Source organism: Buteo buteo, chromosome 21 (genome assembly GCF_964188355.1).
Source record: "Buteo buteo chromosome 21, bButBut1.hap1.1, whole genome shotgun sequence".
NCBI classification, from domain to species: domain Eukaryota; kingdom Metazoa; phylum Chordata; class Aves; order Accipitriformes; family Accipitridae; genus Buteo; species Buteo buteo.
Window position 1 is genome coordinate 10,868,992 of NC_134191.1, and position 12,472 is coordinate 10,881,463.

At 41.1% G+C, this 12,472-nt stretch overlaps 1 protein-coding gene across 1 annotated transcript in view; it reads right to left on the bottom strand.

The window, feature by feature from the left end:
• Positions 1-11,307, bottom strand: part of PRKAR2A (protein kinase cAMP-dependent type II regulatory subunit alpha) — a 67,573-nt gene extending 56,266 nt beyond the window's left edge. The window contains exon 1 of the mRNA XM_075053527.1: positions 10,903-11,307. Coding sequence (XP_074909628.1) covers positions 10,903-11,155 — 253 coding nt within the window. The 5' untranslated portion in view covers positions 11,156-11,307. The remainder of the gene's footprint in view (positions 1-10,902) is intronic.
• Between the last annotated feature and the right edge of the window lie 1,165 nt (positions 11,308-12,472).

Sequence of the window (12,472 nt, forward strand, 5' to 3'; positions counted from 1 at the left end):
AAGAGTTACTAACACATCTCTGGCAATTCTGTGATTCTACATGTATAAAACATGAAGTACTATTTCATTACCAGTACAATTATATCCACCAATAATTCACAAGAGGATCTTGTTCCATTCAGATACAATTTGGTAACAGTTTCTTTTAGTAAATACAGTATAAATAAATTTGAGTACTTTCTAAATATATATGGTTTAGATTTTTTAAAAGTTCAACTTCTAATCTGGGCAATCTTCAGGTTGTGATATACAACCAAATTATGATCAAAAATAACTTCTGTACTACATCTCAAAATTATGTATTTTATAGCTTTTCTTCCTTCAGATTTACGCATCTAACAATATTAAGTCAACATTCAGCAAAGTTTACTTAAAACAGATAGCTGTAAAAAGAATAATCTCCATGTGAAAAAAAAGTATTTTGACAGACAACCCTCACACACACATTTCCAGTAATTGCATCCTGTGCACTTTCACAAGGAGAGGACTTGGGGAAAAGAGGAAGGGTGAAGACAGATAGATTCGTCCCATTTCCTAAGAAGTGATAACAGTAAAAAAATCAGTGTGTTCTCCCCAGGCCAGGGAAAATCCTCTTTTATGAAGTCATAGAATCATTTATGTTGGAAAAGACCTTTAAGATCATCAAGTCCAACTGTAAACCTAACACTGCCAAGTCCACCACTAAACCATGTCCCTAAGCACCATGCCTACAACACTCATGAATGTTTGAAGTCCCTGCAAGAGGGCACAAGTTAGCATTTATCCTAACATAATAATGCCAGTACCAATAAAAAAAAATAATTCCCTAACCAAAGTAAGCTGCAGCAGGTGGCAAGTCCTACATGGTTCAGCTTCCAGATGAACTGATTTTTAGTAGCACTACTTCTAGTATGAAGCTCCCCACAGTCCCTGTTACATACTACTTCAAAACAAATGGTACACATTACAAATCTTTTAGCTATGAAAAGTCAACCAGTGTCTGCATGTAAAAGCTATGAAAAAGAAAACCACTAGCAAAACCAGCACACATCATACAAAGTTACATTGATCCATAGTGCTGTGAAAAAATGTCACAAGGCACAACACTTAATAATTAAATGTTTTCAGCAGCAAGAAATTAAAATTACTTCACAGGGATATGAAAGATGCTCATACAGAATAGAAGAGAAACTGAAGCCCAGTTTATGGCTGTTTATCACAAAGTTACACAATCTCAAGATTAGAATTCAAATCATTATATAAATTATATCCAGTAATGATTAATTTCTATACGCTTCAGAAAGTAGAGTATTTAAAGTAACATCACCACTCTGAATAGTATTAACTTTTAGCATTTTAGAAAAGAATACTCATGGAATCTTTCCCCTACCCTTCCCCAAAGGTGTCAAAGACAGAAGACTGAATGTTCGTCTATTTTGATGAGCCATCTTTCATAACTTATCCCTGAGAAAGCTTTGATTCTTACAAATACTTATGAATTTTAATTAGAAACATTGATAACATAAAATGTTAGAAAACTGTTTCAGAACACTTATGTAAAAAAAAAAGTTAACACCATCATCTTTGAATTTCCATTCCAGGGCTGTCCATGAGACATCTTTCACAGAGGGGTACCCTCCATATCCATGACAACCTGAGACTGACCAGTTCCTTACACTACAGCATGTCCTTGAGGAACCAATTCTTCCTGAATGATCAGGATTAGCACAAGTGTTGCCACAGAAATGGCAGTGTTTACTGGAGCCCCAACAGGAAAAATCACACAAATATTTGTATTTTTCTTTTCTTAAAATCTCTTCTATGGAATTTTTTTCTCAATAGGAAGCAGAAAACAATATGCTACCCCAAGGGAGGAAGAACCAAAATGGAAATGAAGGGCCATTGTGACATCCTGCTTTTTAACAGTCTGCCAATATACAATCACCAAGAACAAGGAACTTGGCACTACAGTTTATTCAAAAATACACAGGAAAGCTATAAAGTAATTTCTCAATCTTCACCTAAAAAACACAGTTTACTTCCCATACAAACTCCATACATGTTTTTAGACTGCTCTGCAACAAGAGAAGCAGTACTTTAAGCTTTGCAATCCTTCACTGCATACCACTCAGACTCAGAGGACAGAAACAGTTACCGATGGAAAAACATCTTTTTACCAAAACCACCACTTCATCTCCAACTTGCAATTCTAATCCTTCACACAGCAGGTCAGAGAGAAATTTTGTGACAATTTGCTCAATTTCGCTGGTGAGGCCCCTGACCATAGATCATCTTGGTTTGGACTTCACCAACACCCAAAAAGGAGTGCAGGGTTCCAGACTTTTGTAAGATGACCTCAGAACGAAACCTGACATCATGCCAGTTGGAAACTGAGTTCCTGCAAGCTGTATACCATTTCTGAGGAGAAGCAAAGCTGTTCTTCAAGCCACCCTCAGAAAGTTAACAGGAAATAGAAAGAGGGAACAGAGAGTGGCTTTTTTTTTTTTTAATAAAAAACAAGCTTGTTTGTTGTTGTTGTTTTTAAAATATCATAAAAGCAGTGCTACAGAAGGAATACCTGCAGTCCCTCCCACATGCCTTGAAGGCCAGCCGTTAGAGATGTCTTCCGCCCTAAAGGGAATTTCCAAGAGAAATATATACTCAGACGAGAATTGCCACTACTCATCATCTGCAATTTCTACATAGAAAAGAAATGCCCCAGTATGGAAAGGGCTAGTAGCAAAACTGCTACTAATAAAATGCTGGGCTTTATTATACCTGACTTATTGTATATTTATGAAACAGAGGCCAAATCCTAGCAGTGTGGTAACCGTAAGACAGGCTTGCTTTCTTCTGATTGCCTCTCTCTTCTAAATATCCTACCCATTAAAGCACACAGAGAACACTGCCATGATCACCACAATTTTCACAACCTCATAGACAAAACAAAAACAACCACAAAGCAGCTGCTTGTTCTATGTTACAGATTTCTGGAGTTTCCACCTGATAGTACCTCTTTCAGATCCATACTTTTAAAAGAAAAGGATCCTTTTGCAGTAAAGGATCTCAAAAACACACACCCTTTAGTAGAATTAGTATCTTGGTGCAAGGCCTTTATACATCGGTGGTTCATCCACACTCAAGATTTCTCAGATTCCCCACTAGTTACTTTTCTAACAAATGTTCTTATGATTTACCTTGTCTGTTTCATATTACAGAGATGCATAAAGATACTAAAAATGCAGAGTGCAGAAGAGTACACATCATTTGCTGTGGAACTGATGGTACCTCAGGAAAAAAATTAAACCTTAAATCAAAGAATCTTGATGTATCAAAAAACACCAAACAATTGTTACATACCAAAGAAGTACTGATGCAAAGCCAGGCATGAAACACAAAGATGCAAATGCAGTAGCATATCTAAAGGAATCTAAAGGACCATTACAGAGGCAAGAATAACATCCCTCTAAAAGAGGAGCCAGTACGTTTGTTAGAGTTACATTTGTCATTGTCTCCCTCTTCTTTCACAAAAAATTATGAATGATCATTCATGAAGTTGAAAACGTTACTAAAGCCAGTGAGAAACATTCATAGCTCATCTTGGCTACACTTCCAGTCTTCATTTGAATAATGAGCAAATGCTCTTTGTTAAACATTAATGCTTTTTAATGACTGACTGGTGAATAATTTGAAGCGAGCTTGTTCTCCGTTGTCTCCTCCTCTTTCCCAAGATCTCCATTCTTCTATTTTAGGTAAGAGGGTACAACTAAACTTCAGTATTAGCAAAAGGGGAAAGATGGCACTCTGCAACACTGACAGAATTGTCTCAGCACTCTAATACTAGTTTATTAAATGAAAAAAAACCAGCACAGTTAAAAAGAAGCTAGCATTCAGTACAATATCTAGTATTGCGATACAATAATTTCCTTTACCTTAATTCTAGAACCAGCTAGAAGAATCCAATTTTGGAAGTTTCATACAATTCTTCTCACAATAAGCTTTTTCAACATGGAAACACAAGCTTTTAAGAATGCAGCACTCATTTACAAAAGCTAGTTATCCACTTCCTTTATAGTTAGTTACACTCTTTTTAGAGGCTAGTACACAGAGTAATGCAGTTTCTATTTGCCCAAAGTAACAGCAGGATAGTAAAAGAGCAGAAACTGAGTCTAGAATTTAATTTATCTAGACAGTTATAGCTAGTATCAAAAGCTCTTTCAAGAAATATCAAGCTTAACAGTGAAGTGAAAAGTTACTAGCATGCAATAGACCACAAATATGAATTTAAAAGAAATTTAAAACAAAAAAAGGTAGTGCTTGCTTCCTCACATTTTAGGATGTACAGATCACTTAAGGAAACCAGAATGATTATGTCAAGCCACTAAGAGCAAACCGGAATAAGAGGATATCTTTCTCGAGAGATTGTAAGGACTGTCTAATAGATGCTATGGGAATAATAACAGTGCTGATGTCAGGATGTTACAAATAACTCTAAGTATACTATGTCAGAATTGCAAGAAACTTATCTTTTAAAATTAACACAGAAGTTCTCCTTCCTGATATAAACCAATACACATTTAGCAATAGTCAGGGATATCTGCACATTTCAGTCAACTCATCTACAATTCTCTGCTTCTCAGCCAGACACCAGTTTTTATCCCTTCACTTCATACTTTCAGTTCTTTTACTACCTCAGGTAAGAACAATGTATTACACCTTTATTTTACTTAAATTTTCATTTGTACTGAAGATTACTGATGAAACCTTCCTTCAGGCTCCACTGAGATACAAATGGTGACTTCCTTAGAACCACATCACTTAAAGTCCTAGTCTAATCTTGTAACAGAGTAAGTACAATCTTAAGAAAGCTGAAATGCAAGTCTTTTGTGATAAGCAAATAGAGAAGCAAAAAGAATTCCAGAAAAAAGCTTTAGATATTTTATCCAAGTAACTAAAGAGAAATGAAATCAGTCTTCCTTAATACTTAGAAACTATCTTCAAAGTTCCCCTGTGTAAACAAGATAAATATAGTGAGTGAAGTTCCATTAGTACTAACAGCAGTTACTCTATTTAATCCTTCAGATTTAAGTCAGTGAGAACTGTCTCTGCAAAAGCAAAGACATGCAAGTACAGTAGCTGCACAATAGTAGTCTTTCACTTCGTATTTTTTATGTTAAACATGTTCAAGACCCTATGCTGCCAAGACCTATTAAAATTAGAAAATTAAATGTAGAAATATATTCCTCTTAAAACATGGATGCACCACTAATACTTTGCTTTATAATTGATTTAATGTTATTGATGGAGATCAAGAATAAATAAAACTCTAAAGCTTCAACACCTTCAGGTTGCTAGGCTTGCTTACACATACACCTTTTTAAAACATATTATAAAGAAAGCATGTGTATTCCTTTCTTTGTATACTAAACTCAAAGGCTTTATACAGTTAGATCATAATTTAGAGCTTCTTCCTCCCTCTCCCTAAAAATCTAGAGACTACTTAAGTAAGGTACAAAACACCTTTGTTATAATTACTATTAAGCCACAGGAGTCAGTCAAATTTCAAAGGAAAAAAAAAAAAAAAAAAAAAGATGTAGCACTAGTAATTATCAGATTATGAAAGTGCCCACTGTGCTACCTAGATTTTAAATAGAGTAGCTAATCTTTGGACTGAATTTGCATCATACAATGTGATACTACTGTAAACCAGATGTTCTGCAAAGAGAGGTTCTTTTAATGTTAAGGACAAAACAAAAAACAACAGAGTGAGGAGAGAGCTACTGTGCTTTATTCCCTGTAACTTAACATGTATGGAGGAAGTAGGTAGGTGAAAGAACTACTAAAAAGTTAAAAGTACTTTCATTTTAAAGGTGACAGTATCTCACCAGAACACTTACAATAACCCATGAATCTGAATTACATCAGAAGGACCACTCTTCTCCTTATTCTATCCTTCAAAAGTCTCAACATCATCTGACCTCCATCATTCAATAAATTCCCTTGAATTATTTCAGGAAAACAGCAAGGAGTTATGCCTGACCTGTAAATTGATGTAGGCAGAGCATAAATTCTTTGTGACTGATGTAACACAGTTATTTCTGAAGAATTCCACAGGACATATCAGCCAAGTACAGAATAAGAAAGCATAAGCAAATGATGCTTAAGAATAAGGACAGTAGTAAGTAATCTGAAACAGTTTTAATTTAATATTAAGCACTTCTGTTAACAATTAAAAAGATTCTGTTAACAATTAAAAAGATTTCAAAGATAGACTGAATTCTAATTCAGTATCGCGTCCAAGATCTAATGATGTAAAAGCGCATTTCCCTACTCCCTTCTGCTCAGATATCCTATTGATGTTTTAAAGATGACATTTAACAAATCCTTGAATTTTAACTGAGAAGCTCAGTGCAGAACTAAACAGGATCTTTTCACCTGTTAATCTAGATTCATATGCACCATCTTCCTTTATAACAATAGAGCATACTGAAGAGGATTATTTCACAAGCAACATATTAAGAAGTGTTCTCTTTTGCTCAGGGAGCAGCTGAAAAGCACACAATCTTTCCTTCAATATCAAGCTGAAACCCTAGGAAGGAAAAATGTGATTTGCACTAAAATACCTGTCATTAAGATATCAGAGTTGCTCAAGTTAGTAAATAACCCCAAAAATGTTTTAGTTTCACTGTTAAGTTATACTTAACATCTCCAAGAATAAACACGGGTGTTTTTTTAAGTAACAGATTACTGTTACAAACAAGGAGACATAAAATGGAAAGTTAACAGTGCAGCACCTTGCACCTTTGTGCAATTGCCTCAACTGACAGGGAAAGAAAGCTGCCAGCCTTCCTTCACATATGCTACTCACAAGAGAAGGCTTCCCAAAGTCATTACTTGGTCTCAAACAACGGAGAGAACATTGTAGTGAGGTGGCGGGAGACAGGACGAGAGGAATGGCCTCAAGTTGTGGCAGAGGAGGTTTAGATTGGATATTAGGAAAAATTTCTTTACTGAAAGGGTTGTCAGGTATTGGAACAGGTTGCTCAGGGAAGTGGTTGAGTCACCATCCCTGGAGGTATTCAAAAAGCCTGTAGAGAAGACACTTCAGGACACGGTTTACTGGGCATGGTTGATCACTGAACTCAATGATCTTAAAGGTCTTTTCCAACCTAAATGATTCTATGATTCTGTGATTTCTGTGGCTTTAATTTCACAGCCTTAACACATCCATTCAGAGCTTTCTTGTTAAAATTACAAGTGTCATAGTCAAGGACATATTTTAAGAATACATATCCATCCTTGGTTACATCCTCAGCCTGATTTTTTTAAATTGTCACTTTGCATCTTTTCCCAACTCTATCAACTTGTCAATTTTGCAGTTATACCAATCAAATAAAGGCTCTGAGGAAAGCTTTGTATGTATATATTCTCTGCCACAGCCCAGTGGATGAATGTTTCTGCAGGTTTCCCCCCCATCATCATTTTCTTTCCAAACATTCCTTACACTCCACACTCTGCTGAACAACCACATCCTGACGTCCTTTGATCACATATACAAAAACAATTAAAATGAGGGATGAAACCCCAGGGGGTTCAGAGAATAAACATAAACCTGGAAGTAATTTCTTAAGTGTCACAAGAGCATAGAAGTCTTTTCTGTAGTCTAGTTAGTTTCAGTGACTTTTACCACACTGATGGAGTGCCATTATGGCAGAAAAGGAACCACTGGTGTCACTATGACTACACGAAGACATTTGCCACGTGGTTTACACCAAAGGCCAAGAGTTCATTCTGATTTTCAGTTACTTCTCCCTTCTATTACCATATGCACTCAAAGCATACAAAAAAACAGATAACTTACCTGAAGTGTTCTCTAACCCATAGCATGCAGATACAGCCTAGTGAGATACACAAATTTAATACTGTGCCAGAAGCAGAAACATGACCACAAACACATTATTTGTGCGCACATCTTTCATACGCCCAACATATACAACCAGGTTAATTATTTAAACTAGCTTAATATTTTTTTAACACAATACTTTAAAAAACTACCACTGCTCAATTTCATCTTTATATTTTAAAACAGACATGGAAACATTTTTAAACATCCATTGGACCCGTCTTTACAACCTCAAAGACAACAAAATGTTAACCTAGGAAAACATAGTGAAATTAATCAAAGTCTTTCCTAAATTGTCCAAGATGAAAAAATGCAATCTTAGTAAACAGTACTAGGGCCCATTCAATGAGATTATCTGAGACTCTTTCATTTTGTGTGTTTTCTCTATCTTTAAGTGTTCTTTAAATGCTGAGCAGTCTATAAGCACACAGGATCTCGTCTTCTACGACAAGGCAGAAGTATTTTTCCTATCTATAAAATTCTCAAAAGACAGAGATATCAAAACCTCGGACCTAACATTTTTCTTGTTAATAAAGCCTTCTATGACAACAGTTATAACAGAAATATAAAAAACACATCGCCATGGTTGACTGTCACCCATGCTGTTAAACATCATAAGAATCATTGTCCTGACCCTATAGGGAGACCCTTGCCTGCTGTTAAATAGAAGGCAGCACTCTTTCTCCCCCAGGTCTTTGAAACTGCAAGGAGGGAATAGCACGCGTTTTCAGATAAGAAGCAAGACAGCATTACTGACAGTGCCACTTGCCTAAAGGGCTCTGACTACAACAAGTGACTCTGACCAGCCTTATTAATTTAATTTTCTCTCCAAGATAGAAAGATGATAAGCAGGAACTTAAAGCAAAGGAACCACTCTTCTGCTTTGGACAGCCTCACCACATAAAGCTGTATTTGAAAAGTTGTTTGCCACCATCAAATTTTTAGATTCTTATCTGAAAATATTTAACTTCAGAGCATCCTTTCAGCTTCAGTTGCCAACATTCACCAGGAAAACTTTACACTTACTTCCCTGGAGAAGGTCTTTCAAACCCTGAAACAAAATAAACTGATCAAGAAAGAGAAAAGTTGCTTTCAATGACATTAAAAGCTCTGGCAGAGTGGGATTTTTTTTGTTTATGTTTTTTGTTAGTTTGGTTGGGTTTTTTAAGGAAAACACTATACACTGAGATATTGCACATTTTAAAAAGTTACATCCAACTATTTAGTGCAATTTTCCAATCTAGAACTTTTTAAAAAAATAATACATTTTACAAGAAACTATAACTTCTTGTATATTTAGAGATGCTTGAAAATATTGCTGACTTGGGTTGCAAGACAAACAAAATCACTTGCAATTATTATCATAAATCTGTGCTCACACTTGCACATCCCCTTAACTTCAATCCAGTGACTACCAGTGTCCACCTCTTTACCCTTCAACTTTCATCTTTTCTTCCTCATGCCCTAAAACAGAACATCTCTCTCATTAGAAAAAATAATCATTCAAATCTAGACAGTAACTGCAAACTGCTTTTTCATTCATTCGGACTGTACATTTTATTCTTGTCCTCTCGCATATTTCGTGTCCAGTTGAGCTCCTGTATTTTCAAAAGCAGAAACTGTGTTTTACTTTGTAAAGCTCCCAGCCTAAAAGGGCTGCAAAAATAGCGGGTCTCTTAATGCTTTCTTAATCAAAACAACGATTCATTCCACAAGTTAATTTCTTGTTGTTTCTTTAAAATTGTTAACTAGAGAACAGACGTAAGAACACACTACATCCACAAGGTGACATACAGTAATTGGTCTAAAAGGGAATCCTTTGTCAATAAAAGTCAGAAGCCTTTACTCATGTTATAGGTCAAGGGCACAAGGCCTCCAAATGAGGGCACTGAAAGTTTAGGGAAAGCACACCTTTTCTCGCTTTTTCCTCTCCCCTTAAGTCACCTTCTAATAAGGAGAGAGTATTCGGCAATTTACAGTCCAAAATTCTGGGTGTGCCAAGAAGTACCGTTCACAAACATTTTAAATAACTTTCTGCATTGAAGCTCAATTACAGTTCAAATTATAAACACTGTGCATTGCGCAACACACACAGTACATTTTGACAGGATAAAAATGGAAGTATCACAAGTGGTGTTTCATTGTCCAGGTCAGGTAAGTCTATCTTAGAGAATGTCAGTGTAAACAGGAGTATACAGGCGGTTTTGAATTTTTGCTATTTAGCAACATATTAAAAAGTTCTTTCAGTGCTTTATAATAACCACTTTAAACACGCAACAGTGGCGATAAACATCCCCAGCTTCGGTGAAAAAAACATTTGTCCACAATGATTTAAAGACAGAAACGTAAAGATAAGTACAGAAGAGATTGCACAATAACACATGATCTTCCATATCACATGCTTGGCAGTACGCTCGATTCACTCCGATAACTCCGGTCAGACCCCAGGCACAATTTTGGCCGTTACACGGCGGCTCTGTACATCTGCTTTTTGACACCCCACCCGGGCAAAGAGCCTCTTGCTGCAGCCTACGGGCCCAACGTCAGGGCGAGCAAGCCTTTCCCCCGAGAGGACAGTTTCTCCCGCAAGCCCTACAGCTTCCCCACGGCACGGCTGACACCCTGCCGAGAGCCGCCGAGGGAAGGACCCCGCCGAAGGCGCCCAGCGCGACCCGCCACGGTACCGCCGCGCTGCGAGAGGACGCGGCCGGAGCCTCTCCCTCATTCAATCCATCCCGCCCGCTCTCGCCCCGCAGCCCCCAGCAGCAGCCGCCGGGGCAGCGGCACCGAGGTCGGGGCGGCGGAGGCGCCCGCCCGGCCTTCCGGGCTGCCTCCCCCCCCCCCCACCTCGGGGGGCAGGACCCCGCCGGCTCCCGGCCCTTCCTCACCGCCGCGGGTAGCCCCCCGCCGCCGTCCCTCACCGCTACGGGCAGCCCCTCACAGCCACCTCCCGCCGCCGCCGTCCCTCACCGCTACGGGCAGCCCCTCACAGCCTCCTCCTCCCCGCCGGCGGTACTTACGCTCGAAGTCGGAGTCGGAGTCCTCGTCGCCGCGGTCGGGCTCCTCTTCGCCGTTGGACTCGGTCTGCATGGGCTCCCCGTCGAAGCTGACCACCCTGCGGCCGCCGCCGGCCGCCTCCTGGTCGCGGGCATCCCGCAGGCGGGCGAAGTAGTCGGCGGCGAAGCCCAGCAGGTCGGACGGCCGGTGCCGCAGCACCTCCACCGTGTAGCCCTGCAGCAGCTCGGTGAGGCCCGGCGGGATCTCGATGCTCATGGTGCCGGCGACCGAGGAGGAGGCCGCCGCCGCAGCCTCCCCCCCCCCCCCGCTCCCTCCCTCCGCAGCCGGCTGTGGCGGTGGCGGGCTCGGGGCCTCCCTCGGCGGGCGCTGACTGACTCCCGCCGCTCCGGTCACACGAGCCGCGCCGGAGGGGAGGGGGGAGGCGGGGCGGGGAGGAGGAGAAGGAGGGTAGAGGCGGGGGGGGGGGGAGGGAGCGGGAGCGGCTGCGGCTGCGCAGGCGCGGGAGCGGGCGCGGGGCTAATGGCCGCGCAGGCGTCGAGCGGGGAGGCGCGTGCGTCACTGTGAGGCGCGGCGCTGAGCGGGGGAGATGGGCGCGAGGGGGGCGGCGGCGCGCGCGGCGCGGCGCGGCGCGGGGTGGGGCACCGGCACCGGCACCGGCACCGGCACCGGGTCGTCCGCCAGCAACATGGGGTCGGAACCGTAGGAGCCCCAGGAGGGGACGGGTATCCCGGGACGGGGTGAGGGGACGGCGGGGAGATGGTTGTGCGGGTGGTTCAGCTGGTGGGAAAGGCGCTGAGGGGCCTGCGGTTCAGAACGGGCTGAAACCGTGGAACGCCGGTCACGGAGATTGGGGGAGGGGTCCCTGCGTGGTAGTTGCACACCTCTGGAGCAAAACTGCCTGGGCTGGTGTGGGGAGAGGTGAAGGTCAACCGTGGGCGATCGTGCAGGCCCTTGTCTCTCATCAGCCGGGGCCTGGGCTGGGCTGGAGCGGATGGGGACAGTGGGCAGGAGGCCGTTACTGCTGCTTTTTTTGTTGTTCTTCTTTCACAGCAGTGACCCCACGTGCTGATCGCGGCTTCTCTTTCCTCACAGTGTCCGTGAGGGTGTTTAAAAGCTCCCCCAGGAGCGGAGAAGGAGGTTTTCTTTGACCTTGGTTGGATCTAATCTGCATCTTGATCTGACTCTTGGTTAGAATGAGATTTAGGACCTCTGATCCCTCTGGTTTCTTGACAGAACTAAGTCATTAAAGAAATATTCTTCAAACTAGTGACCACAAGAGAAGAAGCACGCAGGTCTTCACACCTTTTGGTAGAAGCTGAATAAAGCCATAATGCCACCATCTGTGAAATGGTGGCAGTAGTATTGATCTGCTTAATCTTCAGTGCCCGAGAGCATTAAAGATGAGGAATTTCAGAAAAGTGAAACATCTCATTAATGGCTTATACGTGTGAGCTTTGGAGATGCCTATCTGCATGTTGTTAAATGTGCTTTATTCACATTTTTGCTTGTATTCTTTGTACAAAACCTGTTAGCCGTTTGTGTGTACAAGGGAGGTTTGGCAGATGCCCAGGG